Consider the following 21,013-nt stretch of genomic DNA (forward strand, 5'->3'; position numbering starts at 1 on the left):
TGCGTGCGAGTGCTGGCGGTGAAGTGCTCCAAATCACGTCGCATATCACGTGACTGGTTCGTCCGCGATAACATCTGTGTGTGTGAATCCACCTTTGACAGTATCGTTAAAGGATTCGGGAACTGAGCCGTTGGCCGAAGATACGACGTGGATGAGTCGTGTATCCGCGAATGGAGACTGCTTTTGCGAAAATTTGACCGTTGTTGCATCCAGCTCTTTCTGCGGATTAAACGCGAGTATATATATTTTTTCTTTCCGGGCTGTTGTAATTGTGGGGGTGGCTTATACACACAAAAATATGGTACGCCATTGCACCTATCTCCTGACTTTACTGATCGGCGGCGCTGGCATCTCGGAGGTTTCTCTCGTTAGGCCTTGATGCATTTGAAATGAGGAGTGATCTCAATAATTCCAAAAGGTTATTCATAATACTCTGTCGTCGAAGTGGCCTGAGACTAAGCGAAAGCTGTTTACACAGCCATGTGCTATGAATGAAGTGAATTCTAAAAAAGCAACAACAAACTGAGTTCAAAGCGGCCGACCTGGACTGCCACCATGTTTTACGTAAACTACATAAACCCCACAAATACAGTAACATTAAATGTGAGCAATAGCATACGTATGTTAAACGCTATGGGTCGTTTAGTGTTCTGAATGTGCACATTTTAATCCTTCTATTTACGCTAAACATGCTAAACTAAAGCTGTCTAATGACAGGAATGAGTATCAGCTGCTATATATATATATATATTACATACCTGCCTTGTTTTATGAATCTATCATAAAATGCCCAATTTTTCAGAGCCTTAACTTTCTGGACCCACATTATCATTGAAATTTACACCGAGCACTGCCACCCAATTGATAAGACAAATTTATATGGCAACCGAAATCTAGGCTGCTGTTACATAAATATTTTGTGAACTTCATGAAAAAAAAAAACTTAATTCTGGGATTTTACATGCCAAAACCACGATTTGATCACGAGGCCCGCCATAGTGAAGGCTTCCAGATTGATTTTGACCACCTGGGGTGCACGGGGCACTCTTGCATTTCTCCCCCATTGAAATGTGTCCAGGTTTAATCCTGCAGCCTAGTGCTTAGCAGCGCAACGCCACAGCCACTAAGCCACCAAGTGGGTCATAAACTTCATTAATATGTATGTTTGTTATTCAGTAAAAACCTCGTTAAACCGTACCCCGTTAAACAGTAGTTCCTTTTTAATAGTAGTTAAGTCAAATCCCCAACTCAGCGGCCATTGAACATAATTTGTTTTGGCCCGCATAAACCATACCAGCTTACTGCGTATGCATCGGTTAACACGTAGTGTTTCCGCTTTTCGTCACGCAAACACGGTAGTACAGTAGAATCTCAGCGATATGAACCCGGCTGATACGAATTTCAGTGTGATACGAATTTGTAAAATTCCCCCGCCCAAAAGCATTTTGTACAATGGGCCAAAATTCGCATCTTCCGAACACTTTTCCGCGTCGCGCCGGGTGATACGAACTTTGGTACCGTGACCGTCGAGCCGCCACCGACGCAGCGTGCGCCAGTGCCGGCTTGGGATTCCGCGGCAGCAGGGAGGCTGACGAGGCAAGCGAAGCTTTCTCTCTCTAGTTTTTGGGGGCGGCCTCTTCACCTTTTTCGTTTTTACTTTGTTGTTGCCCGAGGCTAGCGCCGCTGCTTATTGGTCCGTTCGCCCTGCGAACCAGCCAACCCAACCGGTCAGGCGTGACTTGTCCTCTCCACATTTCTCGCGACCCTGCGTGCCCGTTCTGCCGGTCTTTCTGCTACAGCCAGCGTGCAGATCGTCATACCAGCTGCAGCTCCTGCTTCTTTGTTCCCTCGAGCGCGACGACTACGGAAGTGCAGCGTGTTGTTTGCGTGTGTCGTTTTACGAGAATTGATCGCGTCAGTCCGAAAGGTACTGCAATCAGTACGATGTCGCGAAAGTGGAAGGCACTGTCCTTGAAGGACAAACTGGATATTTTGAAGAAGGTGGACGAAGAGCCCAAGAAAAGGCGCATTGCCATGGCCAAGGAATAAGGCCTGCCAATTTCTACACTGTCTACGACTGTCGGTCAGCGCGACCAAATTATGCAGAATGTGCAGCACTCTGGCGTAATTTCCAAAGAAGCGAAGACTGTTCACCATGTAAAGTTAGAAGTTCTCCTAACATGGTTTAAAGAGGTCACCGCGGCTGGTGTCAACGTTGACGGAAAAGTTCTGCGTGAGAAGGCTGCGGACATCGCACTCACGCTTGGAATTGAAAATTTTCAGGCCTCTGGTGGCTGGATTTACCAATTTAAGGCACGGCATGACCTCTCCTACAAAACCGTTTGCGGCGAACGGAAAAAGGTTGACGCCTCCGTCGTTGAAGATTGGATGGCAACGACGCTGCAGTCTTTCATCGCGGGATATGATGCTCGCGATGTTTTAACATTGACGAGGCAGGGCTGTTTTACAATATTCAGACCGAAGAGAGTCTCTGCTGCAAGGGCGAAGCCTGCCAGGGAGGACAAAAAAGTAAGCAGTGTGTGACGGTTTTATTTTGATGCAACGCTGACGGGTCAGAAAAAATGAAACTGACCGTCATCGGAAAATACCAAAAGCCCCGATGCTTCAAGGCCGCCAGTAGTTTGCCCTGCACATATAGAGCCAATAAAAAGGCGTGGATGACGTCGGCTCTGTTTGTGGAGTTCGTCACATACTTGGACCATAGGATGTCATGCAAGAACAGAAAGATTGTTTTGCTGCTGGACCAGTGTGCGGCGCATCCAAAGCACATGACGTTACAGAGCATCAAAGTGGTATTCCTGCACCCGAACGCTACTAGTCATTTGCAGCCACTGGATGCTGGCATTATCAGAAACGTAAAGCACCACTTCAAAGGTTTGTTGGTGCGCCGCCTCCTTGCGAAGATTGACCGTAAGGACACAAATATGCAGATTGGCCTTTTGGACGCAATGCATTTTATTGCAGTGGCCTGGGAGTGCGTCTCCCCTGCAACCATCGCGAATTGTTTCGCAAAGTGTGGGATCTTTAAATCCACAGTGGCCACCACCTCGAAAGTGCCAGATCCAATTCCGGTTGGCGCCTGGAACCAGCTTGGCGTTGACTGCAGTGCCGACGATTTCGTCACCGCGGACGACGATCTCGTCACCTGTGGTCTGCACACAGTGGAAGACATTGTGGAGGATGTATCGTCGCAGCCTGGAATTTCGACCAGTGACGATGAAGAAGATGAGTGCCAAAATGGTGATGACCAACCACCGTCGGCAGACGAAACTATGCACGCTCTCGATATTCTGCGGCGTGCTGTGACATCCGAGACTGTGCGTGCGAACCCTACAGCCCAGTTCTTCAGCTTCAAAAATTCTCTGCTGGCCAACCTCGCGGAGAAGAAGACTCAGAAGGACATACGTGACTTCTTTCCACGTAAATAAATGTTTTTTTTGTGAGTGTTTCATGGTTTCGGAACGGATTCCGCTCGTTTTTGGGGATACGAAATGGTAATACGAATATTTTCGCCTCCCCTTGAGATTTGTATCACCGAGATTCTACTCGGTGATACAAATCACCGAGTAGAAAGCAGTGCGATTGCGACTTCCTTTCCTGTCAACAAGACTGAAATTTCACTTGCTGCCCAAATCTGCCTAAAAATGTATTAAAAGCTTCTATGAAACCCCTGTCGATCTGTCTAGGGTGTTAACAATCAGGGTGGTGCATTCAAGAGTGTGTTCAGGAGTTGCAACACTTGTAATGATTGACCAGATTACTTGTGACTTACAGTTGCTAGCATGTGCAGCTGTACTCGTGGCATTCCATCTGCACACTTCCTGTCTGGCCGATGTTGCAGCCACAAGAAGGCAGAATAATTACTTCCTTTTCACAATCTACAAACTTTTGAGATAATTTTTTGATTGTATGAGTTATCTTTTGCATTCTTACCTCTTCAATCTTGAACAAGCCAATCAATATTAAAAATAAGAACTACATGTCCCTCAACAATTTTTATATATCGGTGATGTAACAAAGTATGTGTGGCATGATTATCGGTGGCATACAGTGGCCAGGTACTGCCTATGGAAATCAGTGTATGTTGCACAAATGTATGTGCACAGGGGGAAAGTATGACAGGACGAGCCATAGGGCATTGGGATAAGAATTTCATGATGACGTCGATGCTGATGTACTTCCCACTGACAGACTATCAATTGTAGAAGCAACAAATGAACCAAACATAAACCCGGTATGTTGTGTGATACACGTCCATGCATCACACCGATACCATGTAATGGAAGATAATGTGGTGCACGCTTGGGAAAGGGAGGTGCAACTTATACATGCGTAATTTTCTAAATAAAAGTTGTTTTTTCTTTTAAATATTTAGATTCAAATTTATGGGTGAGGCATTTACATGGATGTAGCCCTTACTGGACTACAAGATATAAAAGTTTACAGCATGTGGTTCAGCAGATTTGGACAGTGCAGGGTGTCTACCAAGTTGACATTTCCAAATTCCCTGAGTTTTCCAGGTTTTCCCTGGGTGCCCTTGCACAATTCCCTGAATGATGCAGAACTATGTTTTATGTCAAGATGGCCTGAAACCATATCGCCCGATGCTGTCACTCTCTAATAAGAATATGAAAAAAAAAGAATGATTTAATCCAATTTGAATACTAAGGAGTAGTGCTTATGTTATTAAAAAAGAGAATAGAAAGGAGGGGTTAAAAAATGCACAGCAGATAAAATGTCTTCGAAAAAAATGGCAAATGGAGTCGGACATTCTCAAATCAGAATAAAAAGGAGATGCATACAGAAGCAAATATTTTCGAATACGAACTATTTCTATCAACTGATAGCAAGCTTAGTGGTATGAAGCCCAAACTTTGTCACAATTGAGATTCTCTCAATAGCTCGTAAGTCAACCTCAACTGTCCTGACATACTCGCAGCCCGGGCACGACGCCTTAGTGCTGTGTTTCCCTGCTTTAAAGAGTTTATTTTGGTTTGGATAAGGGACACCTGCATCTCGGCATCAGCCAACACTGTTTTTTGAGCTCAAGCTCCTTCAAAACGGCGGCAGCACGCTTCCTGTCCTATTCATTCCTGAATGCGTAGGTCCTTTCGGTTCTTGTCCTCCTTCCGCCACTCGTTGGTCCCACGGACAATTTGAAGCATCTTCTTGGTCAGTTGCACAGTCCACGCCCGATTTTAATATTCCCTAGGGGCTGCAAAAATGTCCGAAAAATCGGCGAGTGGGAAAAAATAAATGCATGTCATTTACTGCCCTTAGGGGCTCAAACCACCACAGGCACATTTCGAAAACGCTCAGAAGGCCTGCAGGTACACGTATTAGGCATATCGATGCTCATACTGTGACAGGAAATACCGGATGCACGCGTGTATAATTAAGGAATACATACTGTATCCCGTGGCAATAGGCCCTTCCCACGCTTGTTATGCTTCACTGCAATACTTTTGCGTATGCTTCACCAAGTAACATTCCTGTAGCGAGGCGAAGATGACTTTCGGGAACCGGCATTATGCAACGCACTGTGCTTTCCAAGCTTCTAAGCCAATCGCGAGGACCACAAAGAGTCCATGCTATTGCTGACAGCAGCGAGTTCTTTCAATAAAAAACATGGCACCCAACGTCAAGAAGCTTTATAGCGAACGTCGAAGCAGTTAGGCCTAACGTTGCCGCAGTAGTGGCTACGGCTGCCAGCGGATCTGTGTGCGAGAGCGCCGGTTCGAGGCGGTGAGGTAATCAAATGGCAGCGGTGGTGGCTTTGATTAATGTCGTTTCGGATCTGCGGTCACGGCAAAACGTCCGGAAAATCGGACGGCGAAAAGTTCTTGCATCCGAAAATTTCAGACGTTCTGATACATTAACTCTGTGGGGTATGTGGTGGCGGTGCCGCAAAGCCGTCCAAATTATCAGGAATCTGGATAGTCTGTCACTGACTGTACACTGGCAACTCCTCCAGCTGACGACAGGGTGTCAAAGACAATTCATTACGATTCCTGTCAGTACTCGAGCCAGCATTACCGCGACTTTCGACCCTTTCAATAAAATTATAGCCAATTTTCCATGATAGAGGCACAAATTCCGTGATTTTTCCCTGCGTTTTTCCAGACTACTCAAAATCCCTGAGAATTCCCGGTTTTCCCGGTTGGTAGACACCCTGCAGTGCAAAGCAAAGCAGTCAGTCTTATTGACAGGAAGCAAAAATTATCAAAACAGATAGCAGTGCCAGGACAAAAAACGCATGTTTCAATGAATTAAGTCTTGTGTTTGCTGTTTGTCTAGCCTACTTGCACTTTCCACTGATTTCATATAATGTTTTATGATTTTTTATGTACAGCATCCATCCCTGCCTTTCAGCACAGAATGCGATTTCCCCTTTAGTTTTCCTTTAGTGCATGTCCATGTAGTTGCTGCCATTGCAGTACAGCACATTAGAAACATAAGTATGTAAACCTGCCTTAAGCATAGGTAACATATTATTGAAGAAAGTAAACATGACTAACAAAAAGTGGTGCTACTAGCGTGCAAAGCTTACCAAGATGGTGTACAGCTCTTCTAGAAGACCCAGGATGAGTGCTTCATCCTCATGAATTGGCCAACTGCGCTGCTGGTCATCATTTTTACAGTTCCATAGCCTTCGAAAAATAAGCTGGAGCCTATCTCCATCCTGGCTGGCCACCAAGGGTTTTTCACACTCCTGTGGTAGGTAAGGTAGTAGCATTATCACACAAGCCTCAGCTCAAGGGAATAAAAAAAGGCAATTACAGCAAGCTTATGCATGGCTGCAAAACCTTTAACATGTTTCTGTTGGCCTGCAAAGCTACCACAGCTCAACCCAACAATGCTATTCATAGTAAGGTTCGTTACAGTGCAACACAAGACACCAACTGGCCCAACTTGCCGTCTTGATCAACAATGCTAACCTAGGATAAGAAACAGATGCCAAATTTATTCACTCAGCACTGCCTGGTTAGTTCAAGCACCAAAATGAGAAGCTATAGGAAAAAGAGTAGAGACCTCAGCCTTGAGTACACTGTCCAGAAGAGCTTCCCAAGGGCAGGTTGAGTCTGGCAAGGATGTGGAAAGGCAGCGAAGCACAGCCAACACGGCCACTCGTGAAAGGCTATGGCTTAGCTGTGTCTGGCTTCGAACCTGTAAGCACACAAACATAACACTGCGAAGGTTACTCTGCGATCAAAAGTGACTGGACACAAATCTTTTTATTGCTAATTGTAAGTAAGGCATCCTTGCAATCTAGCAGCAGTACAAGAACACCAGGCTCCATAAAGTGCATCTAAAAATATGCTTGAAGAATTGCATGTTATAGAAAATCAGTACATAATTTGTAACAAGGACTTAAAGGGGCCCTGAACCACTTCTTATCGAAGAGGAGAAATGCATCTGAAGTTAAAATAGACTATTTTAGAAATACTTTGCTGCGAAAAGTACTTCAATGTGTTCCGCAGAAGCGGAGTTATTGGCAATCAAACACAGCGATGCCGGTGCCTCCACTCCTTCAATACCTTGCATTACGAAGGCTACGGTGGAGCGGGGCGTGCTTACAATGCTCCGCCTTCTAAATGTCACTGCGGCGTGCAGTTCAAATTTGATTTTGGATGTTAACATACATGCCACTGCTTCCTATTTCGACGCACAAGATGCGTCAAATGTAAGCCAAACACGGTTGTCCTCAGCGAGCCGCAGTGCACTTAGCCAATGGACTGGTTGCAGCACGTCGTGGCGGCCATGGTATCTACACTATGCAGCCAACCGCAGAGTTTGCTTTGTGCACGACAGGGCTTAAGTGCACGCTCGTGCTCATATGCTACAGTTTGACAACGCTACATGATGCAGACTGCCTTTGTCCTTCACCAGCTTGACTGACGGATAGTAGCCACAACCAAATTGCGCATTTTTGAAGCGCTATCAATTAGTCTGGCAAGGCATCTAACCTAACCATGAGTGGCCAGGAGTGAGCGTCCTGACAAGCGTACGTGTGGTTCAACATCAAGTTTCGCGTGGTTCGAGTCAAGTTGGGCGTTCAAAACAAGTCTAAATTAGAGAGACCCGACGGCTACGACACCAATAAGCAGGGTTTCCATAGTTTAACTCCTACACGGGCGGCCGACGCCAAGCGTGAGCAGACGACATTCGGCTTCTTTTGGAAGTACGTAACTAAATTATCAAAATTCGAAAGCACATTTTGGCTTACTTCAGCCTGCTTATTGAACTTCGTCAATGAATATATATACACAGTAACGGTAGGAAGAAGCACACCGATCTAAACACCTTTCTTGACTGACGTCAGCTATTGGCCGATAGCAGCCACATTTGGGAATCCGCCTTATTACAAAATACAGCGTCCAGAAGAGAACGAGGGAGCCAGCTTCCGATGCAAAGAGCGTTTGAGAGAAAGGTGACTTCGCGCTGTGCTCGAGAGCTCCACGCGCTGCGTACAACAGCAACACTTGGCAGAAATGTTCACAGCAGCGTATGCTATCCACAGACTGTTTTTTCACCAAGCCTGAGGGGTGGTTCAGGACCCCTTTAATATAAATCCCTTAACTGATGATGCTGACTGTAAGAGAAAAAAATTAAGAATCTAGTTGCAGAACACCTGAACTATCTTCTATGCTGCTGTTTACAAACACACTGTATTGATAAAAATATAAGCTATTTATTTTTGTGTGTGCACATGTGTGCGTATGTGTGTGTGGATGGTTCTGCACAACGATGTAGCAAATCGTGCATAGAGCTCTGCCCATAGGCCATTGCTACAGTTTGCACTTAGAGTGTAATGTTTCTTTATTGCTTTTTGCCTCCCATAACAAGGATAATCAAAAGTCTCTTGTTATGGCATGTACGAGCAAATTTGACATTTAGCTCAGCTTGGAAAATATGGCATTGGTTGATTTAGGCTGTACAGCTAAGATGTATAGAAGATGGCTGCTTAGAGTAACAGAAGATACATCCTACCACAAAAACTACAGAAATTCTGAAAATTGTCTACTAATGCATTAGCATTGTTTGGCTCGGCTGTGACTTCGTTTTTGCTTAGTTTTTCTTTCTTGCTTTTCCTACCTTATGCCTGTCTACTCATGGCCTTTCCAGTGGCAAAGAATGCTTAGGCTCTAGTGCACAAATGTCCGATTTTTCTCGCCACATCCGGCCCATTCAATGCGATCGTACCAATTGAGCCGGAATGCAGGGCACGAGCGCGCTTCGACGGAGCAGAGCAGTTGAAAGGGAATGCCAGCTGCCACAGTAGCGCGCGAGGGGAGAGTGCATCACTGCGATGCCATCTCACCCTCGCTGTCACTCTCACAAGCCTGTGCTGTACGTGCATTCCTTGTCCACGCAAGCTCTTGCCTGCATTCTGTGCCTCAGTAAGGCCCAATGAAAACACGCCAAGCATCTCAACGTACTCGCTTGCCCGTGAGGTGTTCATAACTAGAATGATGCTCAGCAGCATTCAATTGGACATTGGGCCACCCTAATATCCCTAGTTGGCCCATCCCCAAATTTAACTTGGTCCACCCGCAGATTTCAAGTTGGCCCACTCCCAAATGCAAAGTTAGAAGCTTGGGTGAGTTGGTCATAGTTAATAACGGCAGTAGTACGTAGTGTACCTTTTTCAGTGTTATTTCCGTTTGCTGTGCATATTAAATCATGCTCATCTGCAAATAAAGATTAGTTGAAAATTAGCGCTCTTTACTATGTCGTTTTTCCTATACTCGCGTGCCACGCACTATCACCGTTTGAACCCAAATTCAATATGGGCCACCTTCAAGTTTCAGGTTGGCCCACCCCGTAATTTAAGTTGGCCCATCCCCAGATTTCAACTTGGCCCAGATTCAAATTTCAAACTGGACCCTTCCCAAATTTAATTTTGCCCATGGGTGTGTTCCAATTCTGGCCAACGTCAGAGACAGTCTACATAGACAGCTAAGGAAACAGGCAAGACAGCTTCGAGGCTGTGTAATGAAATGCATTTCTAGCTGTCTGGAAGACGTGTGGAAGATGCTTCTGCGACGTGACACCACCTCGCAGCGACAAGAAAAAGTGGAGAAAAGCACACATTAGTTCTGAATTTTAAGTCCTTGCGCCTGCAAACCTATGAAAACACAATGTAGCTTACATTTAGGGTGTATGATAGCATGCCTGCGTTTTCTTGTGTGCAGACAACCTTCCTGTCGGCTTTCCGAGCGTCCTGCTCAGCCGCCATCTTGTTTGGACAGGCAAGTAGCCTGCATCGTTTTTGCCTTCGATGCTCTCTTTGCAAGACATCTTTGTGAGAATTGGAACGAGACTTAAGATGGATGCTGTCCACTTAGCTGTCTACTTTGCTGTCTATGGCGAGTATTGGAACAGAGCCCATGTCCAAATTTCAAGTTGGCCCACCCATAAATTTCAAGTTGGCCCACCCACAAATTTCAAGTTGACTCATCCCTACTATAAGCTTCCCCATGCGTTTTCTAAGAAGCCCCATGTATCTCTGTGGGTATTCTCTATTGTCAACAATGTCTACTTTTTTTGCAATAGGCTGTGCTTGAGGTAACACACTAAAATAACTTATTCATGTTGAATCTTAATGTTAGAGATGCTTCATCATGTTACCATTTGCTCTTAAATGACGCTTCGCGAGTCTATGAGTGAACAATGCCCCGAGTCATGGGTGAAAGGTTTGATGGACAAGATAATTCATTCTGCTTATTAGTTTGAACAGTTTACCTGTTCAATCAGCTCGGCAGCTAGGGTTGGCAGGTGGGGATCCTCTACAGCAGCAGTTAATGAGGCAGATCGCTTGCTTGGCTGGGACCGTGGGCTTGGTTCCAAAGAACAAAGGTCAGCACCAGCAAGATTTTCAGAGATCCAGTCTGAGTTGATGCGCGAGTATTCTTCCTGTAGAAAGTCACTAGGTGACTGGTGGCCCAAAGCAGTCTCTCGTGGTGTGTCCCGCAGTGGCCCTATCAGCAGGAGAATAACACCCACTATTTTAGTGCTATTTACGCACCTTATTTCACAATCAATAAAAGCTGTCTCTCACTGAGAGGACAGTGAGAGCATGTCTTTTAGACGAGATAAAGCTTTTGAATTTTGAGGGAAAAACAATTATTTAATGCATAATTTTCTGACAGGAATAATCATAATTTATCATTCCTGGCAAGAACATTCCTGGAACTATTTTCCACCCCATCATGACCTTCAATAGCACAAAGGCACAAGCTCTTGTATCATGTCTTCAGTAACGGTCATATGCCATGAAAGCAGCAGTGCTATGCAATGAAACAAACTAGCAAACAAATGCCTGTACAGACACAAGCACAATGTAAAAATAAGAACAAATGAAGCTATTTGACCAAAAATGTCACAGACCTGCGTGGCACATGCAGCACAGTCACAGCGTAAGCTGGAGGAGCGGATTCATAGGAGCTTCACTTTAGGAACCACGCATTACAGGGTCTCTGCAGCGAAGTCTCTTCGCATTGTTTTCACAAGAACTATCTGAACTGGCTCCCTGCGTCGATGGCGAGCTGCAGCTTGTGTTGCTCTCTGCACAGCAGTCTACCGAGCCTGACGCTGCCTGGTTTCAGCCACGCGACTAGCTCTACGATTCACTTCTTCGGCAGCAGTTTGTACTTGCGAGATGGTGCCATAACGCGTACCAAAGAGTAAACAAAGGTATCCAGACTATATGGTGCACATGTCACATCCCTTGACCTATGGCACGATATGATACTGTTGATGATGATAATGGTTTACTGGCATCTTGGGGTGCGATCGGAGATATTTTGTTCGATACGCGTTCTGTTCGGTTGCTGCAACGTCACAAAGTTGCAGTATGCAAAATTTGTGACAGCGGGGCGGAGAGAGCAACCAATCAGGAAGCGGTGACCTCCCCAGAAGTTTACTTGGTTTACTTCCGTCGTTTGTCGTCTGCTTGCAGACACTATACTACACAATGAAATGTGTCTCGTCTTATAAATGATGAAATCTTTACCTAAAAAAATGCATTTTTTCTTCTCAAGCCTAAACAAGCTTTCAAATAGTAGTATGTGTGAGTACTTCAATTTATAACTATTAGTTTCTTTGCGTCGTCCCTAGGTGGTGTCGCGCACAGCGAGAAGAAAATAGAAAAAAAAAAAAAACGACGGGAAGAGTGGCGCACTTTTCAAGAGGCAGCGACAACATTCCAGTGGCTTGCTGGCACCGATGATGGGGTCGATTTCTCTGTACAACCAACAAATTATTTGTTTCGAGAAACAAAAATGATGCCGGAATTCACTTTCTGCCATTTCTTCAAACATGTTTCGCACCGCCACAAGCTCTCCTCCTTCCTCTGGAAACGCCAGCGCAACAACCTAAGTTCCCAATGGAAGCGCCATTTTCTCAAATTAAACTATGGATTAGATCCAAATGTGCCATGCCACAGCTGCCGGTAGGATCCAATCCAATCCACCAGACGTGCCATGCGAAGCCGTATGATCGCTCCATACTTCCCAGCTCCCGTCGGGTTCGGCGCCTAGCAGACGAAATGCTCAGTGGGAGGATGATTGACAGGAGCGTGTCGTCATTTTGACGTCACCAAAAACACGGCCGCGCCCCGCGGCTGGCGACGTCAACATGGAGTAGGCCAATCGCGCACGCCAGTAACCGAACGAACGCGCCGAAAAACTATCTCCGATCGCACCCTTGTTCGAAATAGGGTGGTGACAAATAGTCACCTAGCCTGCTTGAGTTGACCAGGTCCAGCTACATGCAGCATGCTACCGCTACATGTCGGGCACCTGGTGGAATACAACGCAACTGCAATGCAAAGTGTGCACATATTGACACTACGCGGTGCGCATGTCACATCACCTGACAAATGGCACAATATAATGCTAATGATTTATTGGGATTCCCTTTGAAACGTGGTGCTGAGAAACAGTCACCTAGCCTGCTTGATTTAATCAAGGATGCTATACATGTTTTTCATTCTAACATTTTTGTGTACATCTCCTTAACCTTCCTTTTGTTCCTCAAACCTTCTCTATCTACTTTCTACCACTACCTATGCATATGCTACATGGCGTGCCAGCTGGTGTAATAATATGCAACTGCAGTACAAATTGTGTATGTATTGACGCAATGCAGCGCACATCTCACATTGCATTACAAGTGGCACGATACAATGTTAATGAAGATGATTTATTGGCATCTCTTTGAAACAGGACGGTGACAAAGAGCCACCTAGCCAGCTTGATTTAATCAGGTATGCCGTACATTTTTTTCATTATAGCAATTTTTATACATCTCCATAACCTTTTTTTTCTTTAAACCTTCCCTAACTACCTTTTACCGCTACTTCTGCATCTGCTACATGGCATGCCACCTGATGTAATAATATGCAACTGCAATGCAACATGAGCACGTAATGATGCTATGCAGTGCACATGTCACATCGTGCGTCTCCTCACGCGCTAGGACACGTTTACAGGGCATGCTTGTGCTGCAATCTAGCAAGTGCTGGCATGGCTCAATGGTAGAGTAGTTGACTCCCGCGCAGTCGGCACGGGTTCGATTCTGGCAAGAGCTGGGCATTTTTTTCTCTCATTCCCAGCGATAGCTGTGACGGACACCAGCGGCACTGGCGGACACCATCACCCGCCAGAATGGCTATTGGAATGAGCCCATAATAGCTTACGGTATAACATACAAATCCCTGAGCAAGAACTCGGCCTATTACATGCAAATGAATAGTAACCACAGTCAGTCGTCACTTCCTGCAGCCATATAATATGCAGGACCAACCATATCCAACTTTCGATAAGGTAAAATTAGATCACCATTCATTTGGCATTCACTTATGAATAGGAAAAGAAAGCAATGGTAGAGAAGAAGTCTTCACTCCCCGTTAAGTAATAGTGCTGCAGACCAGATATGCATTCACATAACACATTGCATGCACGTATGAAGTTTACAGCACACAAAAACCAACTTTTCACATAAACACACACAGACACGTACACACACACATACAAAGAACTGACGATAACACAACACAAGCAATGCAAACTAAGAGACAGCAACACAAGGACTAAAGCATTGGGCAATGAATAAGTTTACAAATTTCAGGGATGACAATGGCATAAGAAAGACATCCATTAAGGATAGAATAAGTGAATGGTCTTCACCAAATTCTTGCTTGTGCCACTGTATTAAATCCATTCAACAAACTATCCAGCAACAGATTTCCTTAACCCTTGTAACTACTAATCCCGAGCTGTACCTGTACTAGCTATTTGTACCAATATCGCCAAAGACGAGCTGTAACCGTCCAGGCCACAGATGCTTCTGCTTTGCTTGCTAGAGATGAGTAGCGCTTGCCAAACCAGTTTGTATCACAAATTTAGTTTCAGCACTTGAACATATTCTTCAATGCTTTTGATTCCTTTGGTTATCATCTGCTCAGATAATTACACTCAAGCCTTACACGTCTGCTAAGGGAAAGTTTTTTTTTTTTTCGAAGCAGATGTCTTTCATTGATATTTGAGACAAGTATAAGAGAAACAATTCATCTATATATTTTTCAAACACGGATATAACAAACAATTATTTCTTGGAATAAAAAAATTAATTGGTACATCTAGTACACTTCCTTGAAAAGAACTTGGGAGTTAAAAGGTCAAGTTTCAAAAATACAATTCTCAATAGTCCATGGAAGCCTACATTGTCAAGGTCCAACTCCTGCACTCCAGAACAGTTTAGCATTCTAAGGATGGTGTACAGCATTTGATTACCACTGGTAAGATTACATTTAGAAGTTTCACATCCTTAAGCTGCACAGTGGGCTATAAGAGATTACTCAGTGGAAGACTTCAGATTAATTTTGATAATTTTGACAAGGTGATTTTGCAGTCTGTTCCCATCAGTATGTGGTTATCACTGCTGCTGGGAACAAAATCCCATGACCTTCTGCTCAGCTGCAGAATATCACAGCCACAAAGCCACCACAACATATAGATTACCACAACTGTTCTGCTTGGATATGACAGTCAATATTTGGCATAAAAGGTGGTTGAAAGACCAAACAAATGATTAGTGTTACGTCTTGGTTGGTTAGCTTTAGAGAAGTGACAGTTGTAGGATTAACCATGAAAGCTATACTAAACTTGAGTAAGGGTGCCACAGAACTATCCAGAAGCAAAAGTTGTCCACCTGAAAGTAGTATTAAGTTACAAGAAAAGCCCATGTAGGTTCTCTTACAAGGCTCCTTTCAATTCCGAGGACCCTTGCAGCTTTGGGTAACTTTCAGGTGGATAACAACATTTCTTCCATGAAATTTCCTCCACAATGAGGATTCCTACAGAACCCATTTGCTTTATTCAGAGATTTAGAGGTTAGAAAAATTAACCCACATAGTTTTACAACAATACTGTGCTATAAAGATACCACAATACATGCCTTGAGACAAAAATTCATTAACAAGGAAAGGAGCTTTGCTTTTACAATTAAACTCAAGGCATATTAAGCCTTCTATACATATTAACTTTCACGGAAGATGGTTGGTACACCAATTCTAAAGGATAATAGTTTTAGAATAGCGTTTGTCGCCTTATGTATGTGAAACGTAGTCACCTTTACGGATCATTACGGTGCGTGTCCTTTCAAGACATTTAGTTTGACCATACAGGAATGCAAAATGTAAGGAAGAGGTTATAAAACAGGGTGCCGTCTGGTGCCTCACACCAAGCATATCTAAGCCAAGACAATCCATTAGCAACCATCCTGTTGTTGCTATGCTGATGCATCTCATTAGGCCTATGGGCGCCGGAATTGCCGAACTATCTCAAACATTGGACGTGCTATGCGCTAACTAATGTTTCAGGTGATTTTAGAGAAAGCGAAAACTCACTTCAATAGTTACTGGCAATCAACACGAGTCAAAGCGCAGCCATCACGAGAATTCATGCTGAAGCGGGAGTCATGGGTGCCGTCCATGTTCGACAATGCTATTTCTTAGCGTCCGGAAACATTATGAACAATAAATTGGCCAAATAATGCATGCTATCACAGCACACGTAAACCACAGGAGCCCAATAACGTCCGGAGCATGTGCAGTGAGGAGCGCACTATTTCGTTGCATACGTAATGCGTTTACGTTTGGTTGCAAACGCTATTCTAAAGCTGTCTATTCTCAGAACAAGCTGCTTAAGGCAGTGTAAGACACATTAAGCAAATATTAACAAAACTAAGAAAGTTTAGCATAACAAATTTTTGATAACCTGAACCATGTTGACATTGGAAGTGAAGTTTTTCAGATGCTTCATCCATAAAGCCCTGCTGCACTGCCTAATGGCACTGTAAAAATGACAGTCAACAGTTCACTCCATGCCACATCTTTTTGGTTCTAAATAGAACAGAATGCAAGACACACTAAGCCAGAATGCACCTTTCCCTTCTGCTTGTGCTGAAATGTGAATACCATAGAATTCAATGCATAGAAATCTTTTTCTCATGTCTGCCCTTTGCAAAGTAAGGAAACTGCTGTGCTAAGTATGTAAGTGGTGCATAAGAATTTGCAAATAAGGCTTTGCCACTTCTGAGTACAGCTAGCCACTAAAGTTTGGACTGCAAACAGTTACTGCAAAACATGTCCACTTGTTTACCGTTAAGCAACTTTCAGATGCATCACCTCTACAAGGATGCTACCAGTGTTTAACATCAGTAGAAACTTGGGGGGAGGGATGCACTCTCACCTGGCCATCAAATCTGGATCGCCGAGGAGAGAGAGAGAGATCAGTGCCAGATCCGTGCCAAATATTACCAGCACATTTGGCCATAAACAGATGCAAATTAATTGAGGCAGCTGACAATAAACTGGATGGATACATAGAAAGCACTCCATTTGGGACAGATTTGAATAAATTACTTGAACCACATTGTCACATTGCTTCAATAGAGAAACAATACCGAAGGTTGATGTAGGTTCTTCTGTGTCCTGCAGATGTATGTCACAATTTTTACAACAGAAGGCTGAGAGAAAGTGACGAAACAAGCTTCTGCGGTGTCAGGCATGAGATGAAGTCTATTTCAATGCAAAAGCAGTTTGCACTGTTATGAACATGTAGCAAAATGTGCACTGCACAAACACGCCAATGTTTGAACTCTGAAGAGGTTTTTCCATTATAAAGCACTGACTGACAGTACGATAATGTGACTCAAGTAACTCAAACACCGACAAAATCTGCACATCTTAAGAACTACTGCTGTACACACATGCATGCACGAACAAAGAAACAGCCCATGTATGCATGGTAGCTCCCCTTAAGCACAGGGAGACTTCAAGCACTGAACGCGATCAATAGATATTTACATAGTATGTAAATGCATATGATCAGTGGCTACACGTTTTGCTCTGACATGATTTAAGCAATGTCTGCAGGCCAAGTACTGCATGCATTGCGACTGGCTGCAACTTAATGGTCCCCTACAGATGTGTTTTAGGGCACATACACACTTCCCATAAGTCATAATGAGCAACTTGCACAACTTAGTTCCACTAACCATTTGCTACATTGCAAAAAGGTTGCTTTAGATGAGACTGTGCTGGCATAATTGTTCTCTAACCTTATCGTGCACCTGCTTACAGCAGCATATACTGAGGTAGTGTTAAGTCAAAAGACATTGCACATTCCACATGACCATCCTACATGAGCATTGTATACTGTGATTGCTGATTTTATTTGACTGTAGCCATCAGCTAGGTTAACTTTTGCAGGCAGCAGGTGTCATTCTGTAATGGTTCAGTATAATCAGCTGTGCTACCACAGCTTAACTTTTGTACATTCTTCAGAAGCTCATTTCAATACCTACAGATTATTGTATCTAAATTTGTTAGCACAGTAGCAGCGACTCTTTTGGATGCGCGTTGACTTTGCAAAAACTGCATTCAGCTGCAAAATGTAATATTACTAATGAATAGAGGTTGCAAGCACAACTAGGTACTTATAGCTACCTGTGTAGGCGATTTCAAATGGCCAGCAAAAATTAATGGCAAAACTTTGGGGTCACCATGCTTGTCAACAAAATGACATATTTTATGAAATGTGAAGTCAAATGCTACTTTTGTAACATGGCTATATAACAACTGTACCTATACTGCATCTCACAAGTCATTTGCAGCACTGTAGAGGCTGCAGGACTATTAAGCCACTAGGAAGGCCGAATGCCCCTTGAGATGTGTTCACCAGTGCCACATTGTCTGTTTATTGTGCAAGCACAAAGGACTTCATGTATCATGTACTGCGGTCACGTATCACATACTAAGGAAAAATAAAAGTCTCTTATACCACCAATAATCAGACAATAAAGGCAGGAACTATATTCTGGTGCCTTGTACCTTTGGTAGTGCTGCAAATGACTTGTGGGATGGAGTGTATGTTACACAAGAAAAAAAAATCAAGTGATTCAGAAATGAGAAGAAAATCGACAGAAAGAAAAACTATTTTTTACTTTCAAGCTTTAGTCAGTTACCCCATGTGTTTCCAAAAATGTCAAGCATAATCATTAAGCTCAAATGCCCTGACCTTGGTGATCAATGTGATGTGCTGTAGATTAACATGCAGCCCCGATACCAGACACTTCCCTCATCACTGAAATACTAAAGCAGAACAAAAATAACTGATGTCCTCCAAAAGCTGCAAAGAAGTATTGTGGTGTGTTTATCCTACTTCCCAGAAACAGTGGTGCACAGTAAAAACCACAGTAGCACCTTCAGGTGTCTATGCCACCAGTTTCATTCAGATTTTTATTTTCTCTTTGTTGCAATTTCCTCACAACTTATATATTTCAACAGCAGACTTGCTCAGTATCTACAATATGAGAATCAAGAAAGGATATTGCATAGCAAAGCTTCTCATGTGGCAAATGCATAGTTGTGCAGCGAATGGCACACAATGGACATGCCAGGACATGAATGTATGTAGAACCCTGCAGCTTGAATGACTGACAAGTTCTACCATTCGTTGTAACAAGTGATTACTACATAGAGCTAAGTCTTTAGACACATATCAGTCTCTTCTTGGGTTCATAACTTATTACTGTTACAGCAAACAGGTGTTAATGCTGAACTCCACACCAAATCTGCTTAGCTGCATTTGTTTGCAATCAGAATGATATCTTCAGTTACACTGACAGCTAGTGGGCACTAAATGCAGCAGTGGCTAAAGAGGCATCCATTTGTGGTTTGAGTCACAAGTGCACCACAAGACAGCCTTAAACAAGCAACAATGTAACATAGCAGAGCAAAAGTGCAGCACAGCAGCAGTTAGCAGTGCCCTTGCCTGAAGGTAAAGTGTCAGAGAAAAGGTACACATGCAGGCGATACTAAGTTAAGGAAAAAAGCAATGACCAACCTTCACATGTACTTCGTAAACTCTCTTTGAGGTGATGCAGTCGTCTGAAAAAGACAAATTGCTTGTAACACAGACGGGCCTTTTTCACTTGCAGTAAAACATGAGCTGCAACTTTACCTGCAGCCCAACTGTGTACCCTGTCACTCGCATAGTCATTACTTTCAGAAGCTGTCAAAGAATTTGCTTACTTTCCAAGTTACAACGTTCCACACTGCATTTTCCACAATTACTTTATAACATAGCAATGATAAATAACTAATAACTGCGCAGTGATCTTGGAAGCAGGTAGCTATGAATCTCATCTAATTTGTCTGGAAAATTTACTGAATTAGCAGGGCAGGGTGCATGCTGGAAGTCTGAATGCGCTCAGAATTATTATGAAACAACTACACAAGATAATGAAGAACTCAAGCACGAACGTGTGACATCAGCACGTAAAATAAGTGATAGCCAAGAAGTAAAAAGTGTGAAGAGGGAACTTACAAAAGAGCGTTACTGTACCTAAGGGCCTTTCTCTGCAAGCTCATGAAACTGGTGTTTCCTTCGTCTAGGCTCGAAGTGCTGTTTTGAAGCGCTTCGAGTGCTTTCTCCACAAGCTCCAGGAACTCCTCTCGCTCGCTCTGCAGATTGTGTAGTGCAAAAGTTGCAAGGAAATCAGTGGTCAACTACCACTATCCGAAGGAAAGGAGATGACATCACTGGCTCATCTCACCCATGAAAAGTTTGAAACATACTGCCGTCACGCGAGCGACAATTTTTGCACAGGGCACAAACCACGCAAAAAAACAAAACAGCGCGCACAATTTGGAAGCACTTCAATAAAAAACAAAACGTGCCCCTTTCACAGATACGGCCAAAAAAAAAAAAAAAAAAAAAAAGAAATTCACGCCACTCGCCTCTTCCCGGAGGATGTAGGTGACCGGAACAAATCCAGCTATCCCTTTCTCGCTCACAGCATAATACCAGTTTGGATCCTTGCATAGTTGCTCAATAACAATAAATTTTTCGTCCTGTTTAAAGCTAAGCAGCCTCTTGTCTTTGCTGTCAAAATCGTACAAAGATTTTGCTTGATAGGCAGACGCCATTGCATCTGATGCGATAACAGGGTTGAGCACTGTGCCGGCGGACGTCCGCTAGGTCAGCCTACTTTAGAAAAACTTCCTGCTAGTCGCCACGCAAAGTTGAAGCTAGGAATTTTTTATTTGTAACTTTGATACATTTTGAAAAACTTATTGTGATAATAAATAATGAAGTATATTATTCATATCGTTGAAGTAACTGAACAGTACTCACAGTATAGATTCAGAGTTGCTTTCCCGCACTGCAGTGATTGGCAGTCTACGGCAGTCATTTTTGTGGATTCCTCAAGCCATGCCTCAAGCAGACGACAAGACAAGGATCCCCTTTGTAAAATTGATTCAGTGTTATCGCTTACGCTTTGTCTAAAACGTGACCAGTTTTCCTGCAGATAACGCCCGCGGCAAAATATATGGCCAATATATGGTCTCGCAGTGAAGCCGCCAGAGCGGAACAGATCTTCTGTGGCGTTCATTTAGTATGCGGGTGCAAGGGGCCCT

General features: G+C 43.7%; 1 protein-coding gene across 2 annotated transcripts in view; it reads right to left on the reverse strand.

The window, feature by feature from the left end:
- LOC142587114 (NCK-interacting protein with SH3 domain) overlaps nt 1-20,540 on the reverse strand; it is a 91,959-nt gene extending 71,419 nt beyond the window's left edge. The window contains exons 1-6 of one of the 2 annotated variants that reach the window (XM_075698013.1): nt 20,333-20,540; nt 19,938-20,056; nt 19,437-19,480; nt 10,768-11,003; nt 7,054-7,188; nt 6,572-6,733 (exon numbers count right to left, since the gene is read on the reverse strand). In XM_075698013.1, the coding sequence (XP_075554128.1) occupies nt 6,572-6,733; nt 7,054-7,188; nt 10,768-11,003; nt 19,437-19,480; nt 19,938-20,056; nt 20,333-20,521 (885 nt within the window). In that variant the 5' untranslated portion in view covers nt 20,522-20,540. Of the gene's footprint in view, nt 1-6,571; nt 6,734-7,053; nt 7,189-10,767; nt 11,004-19,436; nt 19,481-19,919; nt 20,057-20,332 lie in introns of both variants that reach the window. The other variant, XM_075698006.1, reaches the window with a different exon arrangement.
- Nucleotides 20,541-21,013: the final 473 nt, after the last annotated feature.

This window comes from Dermacentor variabilis, chromosome 1 (genome assembly GCF_050947875.1).
Source record: "Dermacentor variabilis isolate Ectoservices chromosome 1, ASM5094787v1, whole genome shotgun sequence".
NCBI lineage: Eukaryota > Metazoa > Arthropoda > Arachnida > Ixodida > Ixodidae > Dermacentor > Dermacentor variabilis.